This window comes from Lynx rufus, unplaced genomic scaffold (assembly GCF_022079265.1).
Source record: "Lynx rufus isolate CCGP_SWC_20201006 ecotype Redwood Valley unplaced genomic scaffold, mLynRuf1.p SCAF_29, whole genome shotgun sequence".
NCBI lineage: Eukaryota > Metazoa > Chordata > Mammalia > Carnivora > Felidae > Lynx > Lynx rufus.
Genome location: NW_025814844.1, coordinates 4,272,759 through 4,299,657, shown reverse-complemented (window position 1 = coordinate 4,299,657; position 26,899 = coordinate 4,272,759). Strand labels below are relative to the sequence as shown.

Here is a 26,899-nt window from a genome sequence, read left to right as displayed (position 1 = left end):
TGTCATTAGATATTCACCATGAAGCCCACTTTCATTTTTTTGTGTGCCTGCTTTAAGACCAGCCTGCACTCAGCTTTGCATTTCTCTGCTCATCCTGACCCTTACATATGTTTATCTTATGCTGGTGCCTGGTTATATTTTCCTGGTGATCAGCTTCATATTTTACCTATTGCAATTGACCCTTGAACAACCAAGGGCTTGGGGCAAGCCCCCCCCCCACCAACTCCATGCAGTGGAAAATCCACCAGTAACTTTTGACACCCTAAAACATAACTCTTAATAGCCTACTGTTGGCAAGAATCCTTACCAGTAACACAGCCAATTAGCACATATTTTTGTATTTTCCGTGTCTTCTATGCTGTATTCTTACAATAAAGTAAGCTAGAGAAGAGAAAATGTTGATAAGAAAATCCTAAGGAAGAGAATATATATTTACAGTGCTGTATGTAAATTTTTGAAAAAAAAATCCATGAATAGGCAGGCCAGGCTGGGACAGGCGCAGGGGCCTGGACTTAGCTTCCAGGGGAACTGCAGGAAGGGACAGCTGCCCTGTGTGCCTGGAGGTACCCCACCAATAATGGGTGGCCATCAGCAGCCAAAGCCACACATGAGTGCATTGGCCTTCGGATGCAGAGATGCTGAGGTGCTGCTTTAGGGTTGGGGGCAAAGTGGGGAGGCGCTTCTGGTGCTACGCCATCCCTGCCCTCTGGGCAAGTTCCTGTGCTTCAGCCCAGCCTCCTGACAGCCAGCCCTGGTGCTCTCCCCAACCTCCCCATCCATACATGGGGTGACCTACAGCCCTGCCAGGTCCTGCCCTTGCCTGGGCTCACCAGGGGGCCTCCTTGGTCCTCAGAGGTCAGCGGCCATGACCCCTGTGCAGATTGCCTTCCATTGGGTCCTATGGAGAAATGTCTCTGGCTTGTGTGGTTAACTCTTAAAAATTCTGTGTACCAGTGGACCCGTCCAATTCAAACCCGTGTTGTCCAAGTGTCAATTATATTTCCATGTATGTCGGGCAAAAGGTACCTCAAAAATAGGAACTTTCTACCCCTGGGAAGTCCCAGGCCCCTGTGCTTTCTAGAGTGAGAAAGCCCTGCCACTTCATGCTCTCAGTTCTGCTTCTTGCCCCAGATATTTAGCCATTGAGGTCCCTGTTAAGCTTGAGATATTATGCTAGCGTGGTGCCTGCTTTCAGGAGGCTTATGCTGCATCTGAGGACAACGAATGTCTAGAACAAGATGACCTAGTTGCTCTGTGAGGTGCTGCCCCTAGCCCCTCCATGATGGTGGCACTGATTCCCCCAGGTTTCCTGGAGAGTTGACTCAGGACTGCTCACAGCAATCACTGTCGTGAACTGTAGGAAGCTGCCTTGCTTAAGTAACACCCATCTCTGGGGACAGCTCACATCTAGTTTCTGGCCAGTGATGGGGGTGAGTGGGATACACAGGCTTAGCCCGCTTGCCTCGATTCCAGACAGTTGTGAAGGGCCATTCCAGCTCCAAAGCTTCCCAAGGACCCTCTGAGGGCTCCGCTGCAGCCACATTGCAGTCCAGATTCTCCCCTGGCTCAGTCCTGCCTCCCTCACCCCTCTATTGATGATATTGCCCACAGCCCTCTCCAATAATTTCCTGTACACCAATCTCAGTCTGAGTCTATTCCTGGTCACCCAGCCTAGGGCAGCAACTGACAATATAAGATATACATTTCTGAGTGTCAGATAAAGACATTGGGTCAGAGTAGTAAGGAAAGATGTAAAAGATGTGAGACCTGGTCATGAATGATCGATTTAGAAGGAAGGATGGAGTGGACATTTGTAATGCTGGCAGCTTCGTGTCCTTTTCCTGGTCCCTCCTCTAGCATTCTTCTGTGTGCCCAGAGAGTCATCTTTCTCTCTGGCATTCTTTTAACCACCACCGCCCCCCCCCTGCCCTCTGATTATATCCATTTCATTGTGAGGAACCTTTTAGAAGAAACTACAATACTTTAAAAGTTATTAAATAATAGCACATAAAGCCAAGGTAATAAATGACGGATCCAAATGGGAAGGCAGAAGGGAAAAAAATATTTTTTTTTTGGCTCCAACAATATGTCAATAAAAAAATTGGAAATAGAAACTTGAGCGTTTGCAAGGGAGGATTAAGACGTGGGTGTGGTGGGGAATTGCAAGTCCCACTCAGAGACATGCAGTAGAAGCTCGCAGTCTAATTTGTGAAGGTGCGGAGGACTCCGAAGGCAATGATCTTGTCATCCATTCTTCCGTTGGCTTTGTGGTGCTCCCAGAAAGCCCCTCTTGCTGTTTTTTAGCAACAAAGAGTTCCAGGAGGGTTGGAATGATGACCTCAATGAGATTTCAAGGAGAATATGTGGCAGACATGTATTTCTTCTCTGCATTTGTATGAGTCTGATACTAATGAAATGGCCATTCCTGTAGATCAGAATGGTTAGGATTAGCAAGTTCATGTATACTCAACCTACAAGCTTGACGACTTAGTTCATTTTGAAGTCCTAGCACACTCTTTTCCAGCTAATAGGTATCAATAGTTAACCTCATTTTGAATTGAAGAGAAAAACCTTGGTTTTATGTTATTGACTTGCTTTTCGTTTTTTCTACCTGGCGCATAAAGTTGTGGGAAATCCTTTAAATATAAATACTTGCTTTCCGAGGTATATTTTTTCTGTAAATGCCATTTACATTGGCGACATGGTTAATTCCACTGGGGTCTTTCTAATTAAGTTGCAAATAAATAATAAACATATCTTGGGTGCTTAAAAATTTGAAATATATATAGAACTCTTCAAACTCTGTTTTTATGCAGAATTTGAATTCAATTAATTAACTTATCTATAAAGCCGTATCAGTGAAACTTCTTGCTGTTTCATTTTCACCAAAAAGTGAATGACCACAAGGCTCAGAGCTCTCTTACAGGAATTGTTAAGTTTATGGAATGCCTTACTTCTTTTTTTTTTTAATTTTTTTTAACGTTTTATTGATTTTTGAGACAGAGACAGAGCATGAATGGGGCAGGGGCAGAGAGAGAGGGAGACACAGAATCGGAAACAGGCTCCAGGCTCTGAGCCATCAGCCCAGAGCCCGACACGGGGCTCGAACTCACGGACCACGAGATCGTGACCTGAGCTGAAGTCAGACACTTTAACCGACTGAGCCACCCAGGCGCCCTGTGGAATGCCTTACTTCTTAGATGGAAAATTTTTAAATTAGCTTATAAATATCGGCATAATCATGAAAACCGTGGATCTTTCACATTTGTATGTCACACTTTGAATACATTGAAAGCTAGAGAATTGGAAATGTTGGCTAAGGCAATAACCTCTGAATTACTTTTATAAGTGTAACAAATTATCACATTTATGTTTAGATTTATACCTAAGTTACCTTTATACCTGTCTTTAAATCCCAGTTCCTGGGGGTACCTGGATGGCTCAGTCAGTTTAGCATCTGACTTCTGCTCAGGTCATGATCTCATGGTTTGTGAGTTCGAGCCCTGTATCAGGCTCTGTGCTGACAGCTCAGAGCCTGGAGCCTGCTTTGGATTCTGTGTCTCCCTCTCTCTTTGCCCCTCCCACACTCATTCTCCCTCTCTCTCTCTCTCTCTCTCTTTTTCTTCCTCCCTCCCCCCCCCAAAAATAAATAAACACCAGAAAAAGTAAAAAATAAATCCTAATTCCTGGATAAAATCCATAAATAATAATAGTCTTTCTTTTAGCTCTATTTGAGGAAATATATGACAAATAAACAGAATCTATGAGAAAAAAAAAGCTTTAAGCTAAAATTTTTGAAAAAAAACCTCTATGTTTTCTCCTTATTATTTATTTCTTCTGATAGCACTGAATTTTTTCTGCCTTAGCATTCTAATAATTAGAGAAATATAGTATACAAATACACAATTTGGTACTCTGTAATTCTGGCCATAAATTGTTCATTTTGTGAATCTGCTTTTTGGGTACTTCTGTAAATCATCTTGAAGTTAGCATATATATTTTTAATCCTTTTAATATATGCCCCATTTTCTTGTGTTTTTAATTATGAGTGATTATTTATTAGGTGACATATCTTTGGATATTTCATATTTCTTGTATAAATAAGAGTGACTATTCAAAACACATGGGCAACATAATACCCCCAATTATTTCTGTTCACACGAAATATTTCCAAAACCACAAAAAAACCCAGGGATCATTTCTAGAAATGCCATGACTTAATTGGAGCATGGTTATAATCAAGAGGGGTGTGTGTGTGTGTGTGTGTGTGTGCGCGCGCGCGCACGCGTGTGTGAAACAAATACCTTTTTATCCATTTTTTATCCATTATGTCATCCTTCAGATGACAGATACTCTTCGATGTATTTTTGTTTTTGTTTTTCATTTGAAAATGTCTGTGTTTTGCCTTCATTCCAGAAGGATATTTTCACAAGTTAGAGAATTCTGGGTTCGTGGTCTTTCCTTTCGTACGTTTAAAGGTACTGCTCCACACTGCGTTCTGGTCTCCATGGTTTGTGGTGACAAATATGTAGTAATTCAAATAGTTGTCTTCCTGTATATACTGTGACATTTTTCTCTTGCTGCTTGCAGTATTTCTGGCATGTTGGTTATCATGTGGCAGGGAGTGGTTTCCTTGAGTTCATCCTCTTTAGGGTTTACTAAGCCTATTGAATGTGTAAATTATGTCTGTACCAAATTTGGGGAAGTTTTAGCTATTATCCTTTTTTTTTTTCTGCACCAATCTCTTTCTCTCTTCCTTTGATAACTCTAAGGACACAAATGAAACAAGTGATAAGCCTTTTGAACTTCAGGTCCCTGAGGGCCTGTTAATTTTTTTTATCTTTTGCTCTCTGTTACTCATCTTGCATAATTTCTATTAATCTTTTTAAGTTGACTGACTCGCTCCTTTGTTATCTGTCTTCTACTATTAAGCCCATCCAGGGAGTTTTAAATTTCAGATACTGTATATTTTCAGTTCTAAAATTTTATTTATTTATTCTCTGCTGACAACTTTGATATTTCCATGCATTCAAGATTGTTTACCTTTACCTTGTGGAATGTGGTTATGATGGATGTTTTAAAATAATTTTTTAATAATTTTAACATCTGGGTAATTTTAAAGTTGACCTTATTATCTTTTCTGTTGACAATTGGTCAGATTTTCCTGATGTTTTGTATGTCAAGTAATCTGAGATTGTATCCTGGTCACTTTGAATATTATGTTATGAGACATCAGGGTCATGTTAAAATTTTCAGACAACTGTCGATTTGTTTTTATTCACGTCTGTGTTTTAGCAAGCAGTTAGTCTGTTTGGTTTTACGTCACAAGTTTATCTCACGTTCTATGGGTGGTGGTACCAATATCAAAATCTTTGCTTTTCTCTTTGGTTCTTCCCTGCATATGCAGCACTCAGAGATTAGTCTGGTACTTGAGTAGTTCGTTGCATCATAGTTCAGTTCTTAAAGGTCTTGTGGGTCCATTCCACGCATGTGTAATTTGGGCGTGCGAACAAGACTTGTGCTGATTTGTAACAGAATTAGAGGAACTCCCCTTCTGGCTTTCTTCTCACCAGTATCTCCTCTTTAATCTTTACCTCGTGGTACCCCTTTCCCTTGTTCCTCTGATCACAGAGAGGTAGAATTGGGGGCAGGAGGTGGGGGTCTTTAGAGGTCTTCAGGGCAGTAGCAGCAGTGAAGCTTTGCAACTGGAAGAGTCTTTGGTGCAGGATTAGAAGGAAAAAAACAGTTTTGAAAGAGTCTATGTTTGATGGTATTAGATGTAATTATTATGCTGCATTTTATTTAGATAAAGGAATAATAATCTCCTATTCAGTTCGTTCAAAAGAGTATATATACACAGTACATGCACACACAATAAATGAAAACCAAAAGTTTGAATAAAAAATGTTTTGAGGGGCACCTGGGTGGATCCGACTCTTGATCTCAGCTTGGGTCTTGGTCTCGGGGTTGTGAGTTTGGGCCCTGCATTAGCATCTGCGCTTGGTATGGAATCTACTTAAGAAAAATAATAAGGGTGCCTGGGTGACTCAGTTAAGCACCCGACATTGGCTCAGGTCAGATTTCATGGTTCGTGGGTTTGAGCCTTGCATTGGGCTCCATGCTGACAGTGTGGAGCCTGCTTGGGATTCTCTCTCTCCCTCTATCTCTCTCTGCCCCTTTCCACTTGTCCTTTTTTTCTCTCTCAAAATAAATAAACTCAAAAAATTTTTTAAAAATGGTAAATCTTTTGAAACCGAAAGAACACATCAGCAAAAATGGCAGAGAAGGTAGTTTTCCCTACACAGCATGAGGTAAAATTCAAGAAAAAAAATAGAATAATTTTTTCAGAACCGTAGAAAACAGTGAAAGATTTACAATGGCCAAAGAAATGTTGAATCAAGAAAAAGGTAACTTAACGGCAGGATAATTTTTTGGCATTTTTATTTGCCTTTGCTCCCTGCCCAGCCCCAGCATGTTGGCAGTCCTGAAGACAGCTGCCAACATTGCCAATGTGGGATCCTGGTCCCTGGTTCCAGAGGGAAGAGAGAAGACCTATTCTCAAAGACTTGTTTTCGTGTGTTCTAATATGTCTGGGGCTGCCTGAAAGTCACTTGACTTGTTTCACCCAATTCAGAAGTCGCTTAAAGCAGAAAAGACCAGCCATTCCTCAGAAACCTTGTGAGGCAAATGAACAACTCACAGCTGCCTGTTTCAGAAGGTTACAGCTGAGGCAAGCAATAGGGTGCTGAAAGCCTGGGAGTAAAAGCCGAGAAGTAAAATTCCCAAATTTCTTTGGGAATTTTTGGCATCCAAAAGTGCCCATGTATACTGGGGAATATAGAAAGTTATATGCATGCTAAGGGCAGGATGCATACTCTGAAAAGACCCGAGAAGACCCCAAGCTTTCACTTCTGTAAGATCTCTAGTCTCAGCGCAAGTAGGAAGTGAAGGCTAAGGCAGAATTGTAAGCAGCCTCCTCCCTCTCTCCCACTCTTTCTCTCACCATCCACGGTCCCTGATATTTAAAAACATTTCTGTGTAAACACTAGTGAAAGACAACACAGAGGAATGGACCACACATAGAAATGGATATGTATTTCATGAAAATTAGTTTAGAAAAGTAACTAGGTGCACTTTGCTGGCTTAATCAGTAGAACATGTGACTCTTGATCTCGTGGTTGTGAGTTTGAGCCACACATTGGGTATAACGATGACTTGAAAAATATAGAACCTTAAAAAAAAGAAAGAAAAGTAACTAAACATACAGCTATAGCTGTAATCAACAAAAATAAATTCTGAGGGGGAAGAATCTGGTTTCCAGAATTATCACATGGTAATATTCAAAATATCTAATTTTCAGGATAAAAGTGTGAAGCATTAAAAGAAACAAGAAAACATGACCTGTTCACAGCAGAAATCAACAGAAAATTTCCCTGAGGCAACAGACCTTGAACTTACTAGACATTTTATGTTGCCTATGTTGTATGTGTTCCAAGAGGTAAATGAAGTCATGAAAAAAGAACTAAGGGAAATGCAGATAATTTCTAATCAAATTAGAGGAAATAAATAGAGAGATGGGAATTATAGAAGGTAACCAAACAGAAATTCTGAAACTGAAAAGTATAATAGCTAAAAAGAAAAATAAGTTTCAAAGTGCAGATCTGAGCAGGCAGAATAAAGAATTAATGAACTTGAAGATTGGTCAGTGTAAATTATCCAGTCTAAGAGCAGATTTAAGAAATAAAGAAAAATGAACAGAGTTTAGGAGAATTCTTTTTAATTTTTTTAAAGTTTATTTATTTAGAGAGAGGAAGAGGAAGAGAAAGAGATAGAGTGTGCAAGTGAGCGTGAGTGGGGTAGGGGTAGAGAGAGAGGGAGAGAGAATTCTAAGCAGGCTCCATGCTGTCAGTGCAGAGCCCGACACGGGGCTGAAACTCACGAACTGTGAAATCATGACCTGAGCCAAGATCAAGAATTGGACACTTAACAGACTGAGCCACCCAGGTGCCCCTAACAGAATTATTAGCCACTGTCAAGCATATCAACACACACATAATGGGAGTCCCAGGGAGAGAGGAGAGAATGAATGGGCCAGAAAGAATATTTGAAGAATATCAAAACATGACAAGTTTGAAAAAGCACATGAAACTACACATTTGAAAAGTCAATAACTTCCAAGAGGAGAAAACTGAATCCCATCATAATCACATTGTCAAAGCCAAAGGCAAGGAGAAAATTTTGAAAACAGGGAGAAAGAAATGACTCACCACAATCAGGGAAACTTCAATTAGATTAAGAGCAGATTTTCATGAGAAACCATAGAAGCCAGAAATGTGATACTTTGAAAGTGCTGAAAGGAAAACAAAAAGAAAAGAAAACTGTTAACCAAGAATCTTCTATCATGCAAATTTATCCTTTAGAAACAAAGGAGAAGACAAAAATCCCAGATAAACAAAGACTAATGTGTCACTCATAGGTCTGTCCTAGAAGAAATGCTGAAGAGAATCCTTCAGGCTGAAATGAAAAAAACATTAGACAGTAACTCAAAGACATTCAAAGAAAGGAAAAACTCCAATAAAGATACTGTGTAAACATAAAACACAGTATTGCTGTATCTTTGGTTCACTACTTCTCTCTTAATTTCCTATATGATTTAAAAGACAAGTGCATAAAGCAATAAGTATAAATATATGCTAATAGGTACACAATGTATAAAGAAGTAAATTGTGACACCAACATAAAGAAAGGATGAAGCTGTATGGAAGCAGAGATTTTGTATAATATTATATTTATATATATATATATACACACACACACACACACACACACATATATATATATATATATACACATATATTTTTTTATTTATTATTGAGAGAGAGAGAGTGCGAGTCAGGGAGGGGCAGAGAGAGTGAGACGCAGAATCAGAAGCAGGCTCCAGGCTCTGAGTTGTCAGCACAGAGCCTGACTCGGGGCTCGAACTCACTGAATTCATGAACCATGAGATCATGACCTGAGCTGAAGTCATATGCTTAACCAACTGAGCCACCCAGGCACCACAAGATTTTGTATAACATTGATGCTAAGTTGGTAACCAGCTCAAACTGGATTGTTATAAATTTAGGATATCAACTGCGATCCCCATGGTAATGAATAGGAAAATGTCTAAAAAATATACACACAAAAGAAAATGAGCAGGCAGTCAAAATGGTACCCTACAAAAATCAATTAAACACAAAAGAAGGAAGTAATAGAGGAAGTGAGGAACAAAAAGGATATAAGACAGACAGAAAAAAATAGCAAAGAGACAGAAGTATATCTTTGGTAATCATTTTTTTTAATTTTTTTTAACGTTTATTTATTTTTGAGACAGAGAGAGACAGAGCATGAACGGGGGAGGGTCAGAGAGAGGGAGACACAGAATCTGAAACAGGCTCCAGGCTCTGAGCTGTCAGCACAGAGCCTGACGTGGGGCTCGAACCCACGGACCGCGAGATCATGACCTGAGCCGAAGTCGGCCGCTTAACTGACTGAGCCACCCAGGCGCCCCGGTAATCATTTTTATATAAGTGGTAATCATTTTTATATAAACTCTCCAGTGAAAGGCAAAGATGGTAAAATGGATAAGGAAACATGATTCAGTTGTATGTTGTCTTCAGGAATCTCACTTAAAATCCAAATACAAAGTTGGTTAAAAGTGAAGAAGATGGAAAAAGGTATTCAATGCAAATAATAACCGAAGAAGTGCAGAAATGGCTACGTTAATATTATACAAAACATACTTTACATAAAAAAAACTGTTACAAAGGAAGCATTCTATATCAATAAAAGATCAATTCATCAAAAACATATGACAATTGGGGCGCCTGAGTGGTTCAGTTTGAATGTCTGACTTGGCACAGGTCATGATCTCATGGTTTGTGAGTTTTAGTCCCGCGTCAGGCTCTCTGCTGTCGGCGTGGAGCATGCTTCAGATACTCCGTCCCCCTCTCTCTCTACCCCTCCCCTGCATGCTATCTCTCTCTTAAAAATAAATAAAACATTTAAGATATGACAATTATAAACATGTACTCACCAAACAACACAGCCCCAAATATGGGAATCAAACCTTGACAGTTTTGAAAGGATAAATAGACAATTCTACAGTTGTAATTGAATATTTCACTAGATCACTTTCAGTACTGGAAAGAACACCTAGGTAGAAGATCAATAAAGAAAAAGAGGACTTGGACAATACTATAAACCAATTATATATATACAGACAAAGAGAGAGAGCGAGAGAGAGAGAGAATCACTGCCCTGAAGAGTAAGAGAACGCATAATTTTCACAAGTTTACATGACATAGTTCCAGGAGAGACCATATGTTGGGCCATAAAAGAATACTCAAGAAAGTTTTAAAGATTGAATCATATAAAGCATCTTCTCAAACTACAAGGGAATAAAGCTAGAAATTAATAACAGAAGGAAAAGTGGAAAATTCACAGATACATGGAAATTAAATAATGTGTTCTTAAAAACCAGTGGGTCAAAGAGATAATTACAAGGGAAATTAGAGAATCCTTACAGGCAAAAGGAAACAGAAGCACAATATACCAAAATTTATTGAATGCAATTAATTGAGAATTTGTTGAATCAACAAAAGTTGGTTCTTTGAAAAGATCAACAGAATTGTCAAACCTTTAGCTAAATTCACAAATCTAAAGTGAGACAAGATGTAAATGATAGAATCAGAAATGAAAGTGGAGACAATACTACCAACCTTACAGAATTAAAATAATTATATGTGGGGTGCCTGGGTGGCTCAGTCAGTTGGGTATCCAACTTCAGCTCAGGTTTGTGAGTTCGAGCCCCACATCAGACTCTGCTAACAGCTTGGAGCCTGGAGCCTGCTTTGGATTTTGTGTCTCCCTCTCTCTCTGCCCCTTTCCTGTTCACACGCTGTCTCTGTCTGTCTCAAAAATAAATAAATGTTAGGGGCACCTGGGTGGCTCAGTCGGTTAAGCATCCGACTTCAGCCCGGGTCACGATCTCGCGGTCCGTGAGTTCCAGCCCCGCGTCGGGCTCTGCGCTGATGGCTCAGAGCCTGGAGCCTGCTTCCGATTCTGTCTCCCTCTCTCTCTGCCCCTCCTCTGTTCGTGCTCTGTCTCTCTCTGTCTCAAAAATAAATAAACCTTAAAAAAAAAATAAATGTTAAAAAACATTTAAAAAATAATTTTATGTGAGTTCTATGAACAAAGATACCCCAACAAATTAGATAACCTAATTGAAATGGTGAATTTTCTAGAAACATAAATATTACCAAAATTGACACAAAAAGGAAACAGAGAATGTAGACAGACTTATAAAAGTAAAGAATTGAATCAGTAATCAAAAACCTGTCAGCAAAGTCTTGTACCAGATAGCTTCTCTGATAAATTCTACCAAATATCTAAAGAAAAATTAACACCAATACTTCTCAGTCTTTTCCAAAAACTAGAATAGAATAGGAGGGAATATTTCCTAACTCATTCTGTGGTACCCGTGTTACCAAGTAACAAAGCCAGAGACAACACAAAAGGGGAAAAAAAACAACAAAACTGCAATCGAGTATCCTTTATGAATATAGATGTAGAAGTCTTCAGTGAAATACAAGCAAAAATAGCACTTTGAAAGGATTACACATTGTGACTAAGTGGAGTTTATTTTATCATGCAAAGATGGTTCAACATAAGAAAGTCAATCAGTGTAACACACAACATGAATAGGACAAAAGGGGAAAAAATAACAATCATTTCAATTGACCCATATTTGGCCATTAAAGAAGTAAGTTAAAATGAGGCCATTAGAGTGAGCCCTAATCTAGTCTGTCTGGTGTTATAGAAGGGGGATGTTTGGACCCATAGAGATACCACGGGTACATGTACACAGAGAAAAGACCATGTGAGGGCTTAATGGGAAGGCATCCACCCAAGGGCAAGTGAAGCAGAGAGGCCTCAGAAGAAGCCAGAAATTGCTGACATCTTGATCTTGGATGTCTTGCCTCCAGAACTGTGAGAAAATAAATTTCCGTTGGTTAAGCCACCCAGTTGTGGTACTTTGTTCTGGCAGCCTTAGCAAATGAATACGTCCATCTACTTTTACAGTTGCCAGTCAACATTGTACAGCAAGTTCTGGCCGAGAAGTTGGGTGAAAAAAAGTAAAAGACTACCAAAGTAGAAAAGAAAAAGTAAAACTGTTCTTATTTGCAGATAGCATGTTCCTACATATAGAAAATTTCAAAGAATCTACAAAAATACTACCAGAGTTAATAAAGAAATTCGGCTAAGTTTCAGGATGCAAGATCAACACACACACACACAGACACAGACACGTACACACACAAAAGATCAATACACAAAAATCAGTTTTGTTTCTGCCCATGGGAAATGAACAATCTGTAGAAAAATTAAGAAAACAATTCTGTTTACATTAGCAAATCAAATAATAAAATACCTACAGATAAACTTAACCAGGTGAACGACTTGTACACTGAAAATGTCAAACATGCTGACACAAATTAAAGAAGATTGAAATAAAGGGAAAGGTATCTTGTACTTATGGGTTAGAAGATTTAATATCCTTAAGAATGTCATTATTACCCCAAACAAGCTGTAGATAATGTGCGAATCCAATGAAAATTCCAATGGCCTTTATTTGCAGAAATAAAAAAAGCTAATCTTCAAGTTCATATGGAATTGCAAGGGGTCCCAAATAGCTAAAACGGTTGAAAAAAAGAAGAATCAAGTTTCAGCAATCATGCTTCTACTTCCTGATTTTAATAGATTTTAATACTCACTCCAAAGCTACAGTAATCAAAACAATATGGAATTTCTATAAGGATAAAAGTGTAAGCCAATAAAATAGAATTGAGTGTTCTCCATAGAAGATGTGCAAATGGCCAACAGGTACATGAAAAGATGCTCAACATCATTAGTCATTAGGGAAATGGAAATCAAAACCACAATGTGATACCATTTGACATCCACTAGAATGACTCATTATTATAGTAAATAATAATTTAAAAAATCAGAAAATACCAAGTGCTGACAGAGATATGGAGAACTTGAAAATCTTGTGCATGGTTTGCAGGAATGTAAAATGTGGGAATAGCTTGGCTGCTCCTCGAAAAGCTAAATATATAATTACCATACGATCATATGCAATTCATTTCCTAAGTATGTACATAAAATAAGTGGAAAAAGTACTCTAACATAAATACATGTACGTACATGTCCACACCAGCACTGTTCACAGTAGTCAAAAGGTAGATACAACCTAAATATCCATCAACAGATGAATAAATGAAGAAATGCTCATACATACAAAGGAATAATACTCAGCCATAAAATGAGTGAAGTACACACACAACAACATGGATGAACCTTGAGAACATTATGCTAAGGGAAAAGAAGCCAGACGCCAAAGGCCACGTATTGTATGATAATATTTATATGGAATATCCATAGAGACAGAAAGCTGACTTGTGGTTTCCAGGGAGAAGGAAAAGCAGGAATTGAGAAAAAGTAACTGCTTCATGGATGCTTTTGGAGTGATGAAAATGTTTTGTAAAGTATATAGAAGCAATGGTTTCACAACACTGTGGATATACATATAGAATATATTCACAATGTGAACCGGGATTATCTTAAAATAGGGAGATAAAATCAATTGAATATCTCTCAGGTCTACGTTCAACAAACCCTTAGAGGGATTTCTCGGTAGCCCAAGAGAAGATCCCATCAAAACCTGCACAATATTTATCTTTGAGGCAAAACAGTGTCTTGGGAAACTGTTTATGTGTCCCACATATGCCATCTATATATCACATACAATATTTATATATTATATACATAATATATGTATAATATATAAATCAAGAAATGTTACTGTAAGGGAATACTTGATAAGTAAAACCCAGTTATTCATATCATATAAGTATACATTATTTGACTGATCTTGAGAAAATTTTATCTCTGTGTGTTAATCCTTAGTTGTCCCTAATGAAAGCAATAAAAACTACAGTAGAATTGAGAAGAAATCAGAAGATTAATTCCCTTCCCTTCTGCTTCCTTTTATTTTAAGCTTTTCATTTTCCTAAAAGGCTAATAAAATTTAACTTCCTTAAGCTATGTTTCTAAGTAACTGACCACATGCCAAAAGTATATTATGTCAAAAGTTAGAGAAACCTGAAGAAAATGCATTTTAGAATGAAATGTACATTTTAGCTGTATATATATTTTATGTTTGTGACATTTTAAATCTTTATGCTTCATTTTTTTTTGGGGGGGGGACTGTTCCGTATTTTCCCTGAGGGTATTTTATGGGCTCCTCTGTCTTAGGTCCACGCAAGCAGCATTCACTAATGCTTCCACGTCAACATTAGAAACACAGAAGTAAATACCCTGAGCTCAGAGCCTGGGGAGAGCCATCGCCCCAGCAACCATGGCAGTGGATGGGGGCGGTTAACACAGTTGCTGAAAAGAGTGAGTTAGGACATGTGTGTGGTTTCTCACTTTGCCTCAAAGATAAATATTGCCCAGGTTTTGATGGGATCTTCTCTTGGGCTACCGAGAAATCCCTCTTTCCTGTATGGGTTTGTTGAAAGTAGACCTGAGAGATATTCAACTAATGGTGTCTCCGTATTTTAAGGTAACCCTGGCTCATTCTTCTTTCCCAACATCAGATTAGTAATCAAGGCAGTGAGACTGTGGCAAGCAGTTTTTTAACCACTAAAGAAGGATTTTATGCTGAAATGAGATAATGTAACTTTTGGTTAGATCTTAAAGTGTGTGTGTGTGTGTGTGTGTGTGTGTGTGTGTGTGTATAACACAAGTATACTTAAATATAAAATTATATGCACTATATTATATATATAGCTTATGTATTTATCATTATGTAAATATAAAGATATAATTTATTTATACATACAAATTCATAAGTATACTACATACTTATCAGGTATATATTTGTCATATAAATAAATTTTATTTGTACATAAAACTTTATAGTTTCAAAGGCCTGGGGGTCCATCTAATCAATTCCCCAGTTGCATGACCAGAGGCAGGCCAAGGACCAGAATGTAGACCATCCAGTCTGGCACCTACCTAGTCCTCTCCAGAGCAGAGTTGCAGAAGTGTACTCTTTAATTCACAGACCAGTTTTATTTTAGGATTATTCAGAGAGCATCTCTCATACCCCATTCTCATTCCTATTTCCTGCCTCCCCATAGGAAACTCCTTAAATGTGTTTTAGACATATATTAACTATACATAAACACATTTGTGTTAAACATATATGTTATTTTTCCAGATCTGTGTTCTTGGTTAATCTGAATTATTTTGTGGTCTGTGTCCCGCAAAATAATTGTCCCATTTTGTTTCTTATTATTTTTAACCCATTTTTTTTTAAGATCTACATAGGTGGTTCTGCTTTCATGCTCCTAATGGTTGCACATATTTCAAGATGCACATTCAGCACATTTTTACATATTCATCTCTTGACTGGCAGAAAATTAGAATATCTCCAAATCTCTGCTGCTACAGACAAGGATGATGAATGTTATGACTCAAGTCCCCATGTAGACCTGTTGCAAAAATTTCTCTGGACTTTATAACTCAGAATGTGGCTGCCAAGTCAGAGACTGAGACGTATTTACGTACTGACTTCCAGGAAGGCTGTACCAATTTCACGCTATTACTGTAATATTGTTTCCCCTCGGAAAAAAACTCAAACTCAATATTATGGAAATATATACATTTATATACACATACATATATATATACACACATATGTATATATACATACACATATATATACACACATATATATGCTTATGTATTTATAAATATATAATTTATGTATAAATTTATTTATAAGTAAATATATAATTTATATATAAACATATATAATATATAAATTATATATTTACTTATGTTATATATAATTATATATTACATATGTTTATATATTTATTTATAAACATATTATATATGTTTATATATATATATAAATTTGAGAGAGAGAGAGCACGGGGAGAGGGGCAGAGGCAGAGAGAGAGAATATCCCAATCAGGCTCCATGCTCATGCTCAGTGCAGAGCCTGACATGGAGCCCGATCTCCTGACACTGGGATCGTGACCTGTCGTGAAATGGAGTCAGAAGCTCAACCAATTGAGCCACCCAGGCACCCCAATATTATAGATTTCATAATTTTTGCTAATATGATGGGTGTAAGGGGTGCCTGGGTGGCTCAGTCGGTTGAGAGTCCAACTTCAGCTCAGGCCATATCTCACAGTTTGTGAGTTCAAGCCCCGCATCGGGCTCTGTGCTGACAGCTCAGAGCCTGGAGCCGACTTTGGATTCTGTGTCTCCCTCTCTCTCTGCCCCTCCCCTGCTCTCTCTCTCTCTCTCTCTCTCTCTCTCAAAAATAAATAAATTAAAAAAAATTTTTTTTTAATGTGATGGGTGTAAAATGTTAACCCATTTTTGATTTTAACTCTAATGACTTAAATAATGTCTTTCCACTTTTAGTTTCTCTGTATAAATATATTGCCCTCTCAAGTTTTCCTTTGTAAGACCTATGTAGATGTTTTGTTCACTTCTCTCTTGGTTCAGTGGTCTTCTTGTTGATGTTCAGGCATTCTTTGTCTATTGAAATATTAATCTCAGTAATGTCATCTCTAATCTTAGATGCCCCAGCTGATCATCTGTCTGTGAAATCTATTTATAGTGGTGTCTATTGAATTTTCTATTTTAATGTAGTCAAACTCATCTTTATTTATTTATTTATTTATTTATTTATTTATTTATTCATTTACTTAATTTATTTATCTTTATTTTTATAGCTTATATTTTGGGTCTTATGTTAGAGGCAATCTCCATGGAAATCCAAAGCACAGAGTTATTCTTCCATATTTTCATCTATTGACTTTAGAATGTTATCTTTCACATTTAGGTTTTTATTTGCTGGAAGATCACCTTTATGACAGGGATTCAGTATTATTTTTATTATTTTTTTATTGAAGTCGATTTTTCACCTGCTAGATAGCCTATTCTTCTTCTCTTGGCTTGTGGGGTCAACTTTGACATTCATCAAGCTCATATGAGTGAATTAGGTTTTTTTTTCTGAACTGTATGTGGTATTCCATTTGACTTTTCTTCCTTTCTGTAAGGGAACTAAGTTTCTGTTTGTTTTGTTTTAACTTCCAGGTTTAAAGCATACCTTAATTGTCTGGTAGGACAAATAAACCTCACCCATTTTTTATCTCAAAATTTCAAAATTGGCCTGGCAATTCTGAGGTTTTTGTTCTTCCAAATACATTTTTAAATAAGTTTGTTGAGTTCTTCAAAAATTCTTTTCTTATATATTTTGGAATATGTTTGTTGATGGCCTGAAAGTTTCTCTCTCTTCTCAGACTGGTTTTCAAGACTATCAACTGATTGAATCAGCCCTGCCCAAATTATCAAGGATAATATCCTTACTTAAAGTCAGTTGATTATGGACTTCAATCATATCTCTAAATTCATGACAACGTCTAGATTAGTGTTAGATTAAAAAACTGGGGACTATAGTCCAGCCAAGTTGATACATTGGCAAAACCATTTACAATACAGTTTTGGTTGCTAATTTAGGTTGTATCTTGTTTTCTATTTGATTATTGTTAATATAAAGGAACTATATTGATTTTTATATGATGATCTAAATCATTTTCTGAATTCTGGCATTCTAATAGTTGGTCTGTGGCTTCACTTTGGCATTCTATATTGATTATATCATCTACAAATAGTTTCATTTGCTCATATTGTCTGCAAATAATTGTAGTTATTACAATTCTTCATTCTTTTTCTTATAACGTTGGCCTATGCACCCAGTGATATGTTAAGTGGTGTCCTTGATCATTGATCATTAAGTGTCCTTGATCATTCTCTGACATTAATGTATGTCTAAAATTCCACCACAAGTAGATTGCTTGTTTTAGCTGTGGTGTAATACCTTCATCATATTAAGGATATTTCCTTCTATTCCTAGTTTATTGAGTGTTACTTTCTTTTATCATAAATAGAATTTGACTTTATGAATGCTTCTTCTGCATCCATTTAGAAAATTATATCAGCCCACTGGTGTGTGACTTACACATATGCATTTGCTAATGTTAAATACTTGTGTCTCTGTGATAAATAAACCCTAGCTCATTATTATTTTCTTAGTATAGTTGACACAAAGTGTTTTATTAGTTTCAGGTGTACAACATAGTGGTTCAGTTTTTCTCTGTGTTCAAGTGTAGCTACCATCTGTCACCATGCAATGCTATAATATATACCATTGACTATATTCCTTATGCCGTACCTTTTATTCCCATGACTTATTTATTCCATAACTAGAAGTCTGTATCTTTCACTCCCTTTGATCCATTTTGCCCGTCCCTCTACCCCTCTCCCTCGAAAGCCACGTTTGTTTTTGTATTACAGGTCTCTTTTAACCCCTAGCTTAATGTGATGTATTCTATTTTTACTCTGCTAATTCAGTTGGTTGGCAAATATCTTTTTTTAATAATTTGTGTCTATGTTCATAGGTAAAACTGGCTTCAAATTCCTTTTTATTTTCTAGCCTTGTTTTATTTTGAATTTAAAGTTACTCTAACTTTGTAAAATATTTTGGGCAACTTCCCTTCTTTTCCTATTTTCCGAAACTACTTTGATAAGATAGTTTTTTTTTTCCCCTTTAACTTTGGCAAAGCTCTCTTATAATACTTTCTGGGCCAGGGGCTATTTGTGGTCCATTTTGTGGTAATTTGTCATATAATAAGTAGGAAAGCATCGTTCTTTCACATTGGATTTTTAATCAATGTTAATTGTACAATTTTACAAAGGGAACAAAATACCTTTAGCTTTAAACTAAGAATTAAGAGAGTAATTATTACACTTGACACACTTCTGGGTGTGTCTATGTAATAGATTCGGCAGAAACAGAATCCGCGTGGAATGCTGCAAAGGTCAGAGTGAGTGTGTTGCATCTGAAGCGCCCTCACCGTCTCTGTGTTTCTTACCTTCTAGGACATACGGGCCGGTTATTAAAGTCTCTGTGCTTCACCAGTCTTTCCTTCCTGTTGCTTCACATCATTTTCCACATCACGTTGGCCAGCCTGGAAGCTCAACATCGTATCAGACCTGGTTACAACTGTGAGTGTTATGGTGATTTTTTTCTTCATATTATGTATGAATAAAGCTGTGTGCTGTAATGCTTATAGAAATCTGTACAACAATTACATCATGAAATCCACAATCATTTGTGGTCATTTGGCAATCCTGTATGAGAAATACATATAAGGAAACTGTCATGGAAAATTACAAGTAAATTACTTAATGAATGTTCAACAAAAATTAGGTATTTGGGCCCTATTTGTATGTAAGACATTATTACTGGGCTGAATCTAAAAAAAAATCAAGATATATATATATATATATATATATATATATATACACACACACACACACACACGCACACATATATGTGTATGTATATATGTATATATGAATATATGCATATATGTGTATATATGTATATGTATATATACACATGTACATACATACACACGCACATATATATACACACACACATACACACACATATATGTGGTGACTATATATGTATACATATATATATGTATATGTACATATATAGTCCCTGGAGCATATGGTACAGCTAGTGAAGCAAGACATATACAGTTTCTAACATGATTAACATGAGTACAGAAATTGAATAACTTATGACTGTGACCTCAGTCCTATTCTACTATTCTATCTCTATACTATTCTACAGTATAATGTAAGATTTCATATAACTTTATGAGAAAAATGTAATGACACAGAGTTTCTTTTTTTTAATTGGGAGTATTTTATTGCTACTCACAGGGAAATAGTATGTTTGTATGCATTATATTTTGAAGTTTTGATCTGAGAAAGTCAACATATATATTCTTCATCTAGGTGACATCATCTTTCCAAAAGTAACGTGCTATCAGATAATTTGACTTCAGTTTTTATACGATGTGTGACTGTCATTTGAAAAAACAGAAGCATTTCAAGTAGATGGAATACATTCCACCTGTTTTAAGTTAGGCCTAAAGAAACCCTGAGATATTTGAAAAAGATTATAATAACTGTTTTAAATTGTCAGTTTTTCTTTGAGGAACCTATTTGTAGGTTTTCAACTTCCTGATTTTTCATAAAAGCAAGCACAAGTGATATGAAGTAAACCTATCCTTTCCTGTCAAATAAAAAAAGGTCAAAATTCTTCATGAATCAAAGACTGTTAACACAAATATAGTGAGATAGTCTTTAGCAAAATTCATATTTATAAATTATTCAGTATCCTTCACCATCTAACTTTTAGGAATCTACAGTTTACAGATCTAAAGTTAGTAATCATTTTGGCCATTTTATTGAATTCAAAATTCATTGGATACCAATGCCTATCAAAATGGTTTTGATTTAAAAATCTATGATTGAAGATATAGTTCTTGTTTTTCACATTGAGATATAATTCATATACCACAAATTTCACCTATGTAAGGAATATAGTTCAGTGGTTTTTGGAGTGTGCAGCCATCCCCGCTATCTGATTCCAGAAAATTTTCATCACCCCAAAGAGAACCACCCCGTGCATGGAACAATTATTTCTCGTTCCCTTTTCACCCAGCCCTAATTTAATTTCTGCCTCTGTTAGGTTTACCTGTTCTAGAAATTTCATCAAAGAACTGTGTGATATGTAACCTGTTGTGTCTGGCTTTTCTCACGTAGCATGATGATCTCAAGGTTCATCCATGTTGTAGCATGTATTGCTGTTTTGTTCCTTTTCGTGGCTGAAGAATATTCCACTGTTAACATGGATTGTTAGCAATGTTGTTTTGCTGTTTGGTAAAAGTCAGCTCATTATTCAAAACTTGAAAAAATAAAGTGTTTAAATCATGACACTTTAGTTCCTTTAGTTATGCTATAATGATAAAAAGCATTTATTATGTTTGGCCAGGTTCAGATCTTTCTGGACTTAGGAGAAATGTCAGAAGCTGTATTTTCTCATGTGTTTCCGTCACAAATCCTTTGGAGATTTCTTAAGAAGGCATTCGTAGGATCATAAGGAAGGTTGTCTGAATAAAAGACTGTTTCATGAATAATGAGTTGTCTGTCACTGGAAGTATTTAATCACAGGATATATTACAACTTACCAGATTTTAAAATTTTGAGTTTATAAATATCTTGCCCATTTCTACTGAGTGATATTGTGGAAACAACTGTACCGGAGGGTGTCTAGATTAGGAAATGCACTTCATCATTTCTTCTGACCCAGAGTCTAGGTATTTCTGGGGTTTTTTTTTAAATCAAAATGATGATTTGCCACAATTCTACAAAAGTCAAAACACAAATGTAATATGAAATGTTAAAACAGTATTCCCCTTTCCACATTTATAAATATATTTACTCTATGTATGGCCTCCCTTATGAGGTAGACACAGAGACAGACAGACAGGAAGACATACAGACTTACACACACACATACACATGGAAATTTGTTCCTCCCTTGTCTCCTCCTTCCCAGGCAAGGGTCCAAATTGCCTGGATCCTGTGGATGGGCCCTGCATTAATGCCATGAGAAGTCCACACTTCTCAGTGGTGAAGGTATGGAGGCCATCTTTGGTGTATTCAAAGCTGGCCTCTTGACATAGCATTCTGTACAACTCAACCTTGAGTTAGGTCTGCCTTTACTAACCTCACATCCTAAATATTTGGGCTTGTAGATACCAAGATATTTCCATGTGTCTGTCAGAGATATTGTTATTCATGCACAATTACCTTCTGCTGTCATCGTTCGCTGCAGTGTAACTGGAATATGTCCTGATCTAACATCCTGCCTTCCCTTCCTTTTTTGACATCTCCATACAAAAGCTCTATTCTGTTCCACCGAGAGCCGATATAATGGAGATCATAACAGTAAATTTTATTTCTACCACGTTAAATTCTAATGTGAAGTTTGTCCCTACAAAAGTTGATATTGCAATTTGCAGTTGCATATTTTTGATGAGGTCACCAACAGAGAAGGGATGCGCTAAAGACTGTGTTAGAAAAAGGAATTTGAACTCTTTGCTTTCAGTCATAAGCCCCTTGAAAGTGACTTTACAGAAATCATAAATTTCTTCTGAAAAATGAGTGATGCATGTAACACTGTTGGCTCATCGGGTGTTACAGAGTTTTTTGGTCCAGTTTCGTGTGTAGCATTTAAAAGCAATACATTCTTGAAAAGGGATAAAAGGGACAGGCAAACAAACTTCAGAGCTTTGCAAACTAGGTTAGTCCAAAATTGACACAGACCAGGTTTTCAGCCTCGAGCATTTTTTAATGATCAAGTTATATAAACTCCAGAAAATACTGTTAGAGTGGGTAATGGAAACACTGACTTTTAATTTAGAGTTGACTTCACTTCAGTAATGTTATTGTTCCTTGACCATTTGGAGTTTCGATTACACCATCAGAGTTGTAAACACAAACCCAGCTAGTTTGATATCCCACATTTGAAGGGTAGCCCTTTTTTGGCATCTGTAGACACAAAGCAGCAAAATTTCAAACAAAAAGACACAACGTGTCTTGGCCAGCATTGCTGTGCATTTTGAATGCTTTCTCTCTGCTCAAGACATTGGTAAATGAAAATGCAATAGCCCACACAGGTCAGATTTCCCAATCATATTCAAATTCAGGACCACCATGTGCTCATTTATATGTGTTTAATTTTGTTTTCCTACCTATTCCTTTCCCCATTTGAAACTCATATACTCTTACCCTCATTATAGCAAAAGCTCCCAGGATCCCTCAGGAATCTAAGACACATGTCTGGGGGACAACAGTAGCATTTATAAATATTGAGTCATTGAAAGTTCTCGTTCCCCTAGAGCCCTGTGAATATTAACTGGCAGTAGTAAAGAGTTTTTTAAACCAGCCTATTTAGTTTCTGACTAGCTGGCAGGTTTGTTAAAGGTGCCATTGTGCAGACCTGAAACGTAACCTCCACACCCCCTCTTTCTCTCTCTTTCTTCATTTCCAAAATGGTGCTTATAGGTAAGTGAGGAAATCTATGGGGCAGGGGTGGGGGAACCCGTGTAAATTTTCCTCAAACATGTGTTGTGCCGCTTACTAAAATATTTTCATTCCATCAAACCTATATTATTTAAATAAATGTAAACCCGGTTTCAATTATGTCATTACAGATTCCATAGAAGTAGTTTGTTTGACTCACTGGTGGATGTGTGGCAACATTAGTGAAATTTCAAGGCCAGTCTGGCTTCTTGTGCGGTGCTAAAGCGCGTTATTGATTGGAAGGACCTTTTGAGTTTGAAACTCTGAAGGAGAAATCGGTGGTGATAATAGGTGCTATTTGTAGAGCGTCTACTAACTGGTAGGCCCCAAGGATCATTACGTTCCCTTTCTAATTAATGATTCCTTTTTCTTGTCACAGATGAGCCCGGATATCCTTAAGTAGGGCACTCCATACTCATGGCCCTGGTCCGTTCTCTGAGCAAATCTTTAGGGTAGGTTAGGGTCTGCAGATGGCCAGCTGTGCATTGCCTATGGGCACCCCCTGAAGAGTTGAGTGGGAGCTGCCATCCACTCCAGGCTCTGAGAGCCAGGCTGGAGTAAGCCGGATGTAGGGGATCATTTTATTGCCACAAAGAGGCAGTCTGCTGGCCAAGCCTTGCCCCGGTGGGGCTGTGCCTTTTATGAGCTGTCTGCCCCAAGATGGTGCCTTTCTTTTGTATACATGCGGTGTCTGTCTGCTGGTGGCGCTGAGGTAGGGATGAGGCTAATGATGGATGAGACAGGGGTGAGGAGTGAGGGTAGCATTGAGCGTGACGGTGAAGAAATGAGCAAGTGAGTCATCCACACTGCCACACGTCTGAACTGGGATCTGAGCACTGACCTGCCTGGCTTTCCACCTTCTTTCCTTCTTTTTTTTTTTTCTTAACGTGTATATATTTACTTGGGGAGGGGAGGGGTAGAGAGAAGGAGAGAGAGAATCCCAAGCAGGCTTCATGCCGCCAACACAGAGCCCGATGTGGGGCTCAAACTCAGGAACTGTGAGATCGTGGCCTGAGCCAAAGCCAAGAGTTGGACGCTTAACCGACTGAGCCACCCAGGTGCCCCAACCATCTTTCCTTCTATTTGGGGAACTCCTGATTCCCCATCTATTTAGGATTGTGTCCTCCATTGCACTTTCTAGGACTTCGGAGTAGTCTAGTTTCAAAGGATTTACATATGTTTCTGGTATGTCCTCATAATATTTCCTTTGCTTTATTAGATTGCAGCATTCAGTTAGAGTCTTTCCTCCTGAATGACAGAGGATCAGATCAACTGCTTTCTCCCTCTTTTGGGGCAGAATGGGGGAGCATCTAGAGTTCTGATTTTCCACACTAAGAGCACAGGAAACTAGGCCTAGAAGCCCATTGACCAAGAGGTTATTATAGGCCTTAATAGTACTTTATCCTGATGCTCGTCTATCCCAAAACATGAGGGTCTCCGTGCTGAGACCCAATATATGAAACATTAACATGGGACAAGAACACTGAGGGACAGATGTGGGCCTGGCAGTTCGGCATCTCATCGGATGGGGTGGGTGCATGGAGTGAGCCATTCTTATAGACATTCTGATTTCTGGTGCCAATGCTGACTTCGCTCTTGGCACATGTAGACAGAATCATGCTCATCGTTAATCGTGCTAATTGGAGATAGACCCTTAGATTTGCAGTCATCTGATGAGTCCATCCTGGTAGAAGTAACCTCTATGGATAGTCTTTATTTTTTACATTTCACACAGTACTATGGAGGAAAGAGTGAATATTTATGAAGTGGGAGGGAAAATATGTAAAAGGAAACTATCCCTACACTTGCTTTACCAGTAATTTTTGAAGTTACTTTCTGCTGCTTGCTTTCTTTATGTAATTCTTTTTTTTTTAATGTTTATTTATCTTTGAGAGACAGAGAGAGAGAGCATGAGGGGGGAAGGGGCAGAGAGAGGGAGACACAGAATCGGAAGCAGGCTCCAGGCTCCGAGCTGTCAGCACAGAGCCTGACACGGGGCTCGAACCCACGAACTGGGAGATCATGACCTGAGCCGAAGTCGGACACTCAACTGACTGAGCCACCCAGGCATCCCTCTGCTGCTTGCTTTCTTATTGAAGTTAGCCTGGAGTCGCCAACAGGTGACATCGGGGAGAGCCTTGATTCTCCTCCTTCTTCTCTTCTTCTCTCCCCTGACACCTTCGTGAATCGACAAACTGCCCCTCAATACAACAGTTAAAAAAAAAAAACAAACTCTGGACCAAGTTCCCTGGTCATTTGTGCCAGGATGAGGGTACTGGTCTAATTTTCTCTTAACTAAAATAGTCTAAAAGCGTCTGGGTTGTACATACACCTTACGATTGCATTTATTGTAAGTGCAGTTAGCCTTAGGTGTTATTTCCTTCAGTCCCTGGTAATTGAGGCAGCTTGCTTTTTCCATCCCCCGACACGCTTAGGCACGTGCCAGCCTGTGATAGAGCCTGGCGCTCGTCACTGTCGGCAAGGAAGGCTGTTCCAGTCTAAGACTAATTTATGATCCGTACTCTCTGGATGGGAAGCATTGCTGAAAGAGAACTCTAGCAACCTGAGATTTGATGGCTTCTACTTTCTTGGAATAACAAATGCATTCAGTTTTTACTGCCAAAAGCCAGAATTCTCCAGGCGAGAGGAAGGATTGAGAGGGTAGTACCATGTGGGAGAGAAACCCCATCAGGATGAGAATCTCTTAGGCCAGTACCTTGTTGATACCCTGATTTCTCTTGGACTAATAGTCATGCAGTGACGTTCGGTTTACGTAGTGTTTTTCAAATAGAATATTCATTTTATTGTGAGAAATATTTGGCATGAGAATTGTGTATACTATTCACTACTGGAGCAGAGGCAGGATCTTACGTGATGGTAGGTAAGTTACTCATCTCTGTGTTTCAGCGTCCTTGCTTGTAAATGTCTGCCATCTCAAGGCCTGTTTGTGGCGGTTGAGTTAATACAGGCAATGCCCTTAGAACAGTGCCCAGCCCATAGCAAGTGCTCATTAGATATAAGCTATTATTACTGTTGTCACTATCATTAGATAATGATAGCACAGCTATCATGTAGCACAGCTACAAGGTGACAGAAATTTCTCAGAACTGAATCCCACCTCCAAATTATACACAGTCACACGGATGCACCTTCGAAATTATGAAATGTGTGAAACTTACATGGTACCAAATAATTCTGTATTCCAATCTTTATCTTAATTGCCTACTAATTCTGTTACATTTGGATTGATGCGACTCTACCCTGTGTGGTCGAAATCATGGCTAATAGGGTGAAATGGTGCTGATTGGAAGGTGGTGTCAATGACACGTGTCTTTAGTGACCCTCCAGCCTCCTTCAGTACTGTTTTTTCCCCCTTTTCTTCAAGAGCACCTCCCCTGTTGAGGGATCCCTGCCCCATGGCTGTACTGCTGGGTCTGGCCTGGACTCGTGAATACATCAGAGCCCTCTCCTCATTCCTTCCCTGCCCTGAAGCTTGTCACCCACCCCATGCCCTCCAGCATAGAGGGATAAATACTAACATATTCACTGTTTACTACCTTTTCTATGTTACAGAATTTTAGACAAGGCAAAGGCTGAAAATGTTAGGAAGAGAAGTGCTAACTTTTGTTTTGTTTTGTTTTGGAAAACTAAACGAGCACTTAACTCATATTATCCCACTTAATTCCTCCTATGTCTCTTAAAACATAGTGGCTCTCGCTCCCATGGATGTGAGGACTAGAGGTGAAGAGTGTCTTCC

The 26,899-nt window shown here is 38.2% G+C and overlaps 1 protein-coding gene across 2 annotated transcripts in view; it reads left to right on the top strand.

Moving 5' to 3' along the window:
- PIEZO2 (piezo type mechanosensitive ion channel component 2) overlaps positions 1 to 26,899 on the top strand; it is a 470,115-nt gene that overhangs the window by 140,427 nt on the left and 302,789 nt on the right. For both annotated transcript variants that reach the window (XM_047090354.1, XM_047090353.1), the window contains exon 3: positions 19,072 to 19,197. In XM_047090354.1, coding sequence (XP_046946310.1) covers positions 19,072 to 19,197 — 126 coding nt within the window. The remainder of the gene's footprint in view (positions 1 to 19,071; positions 19,198 to 26,899) is intronic.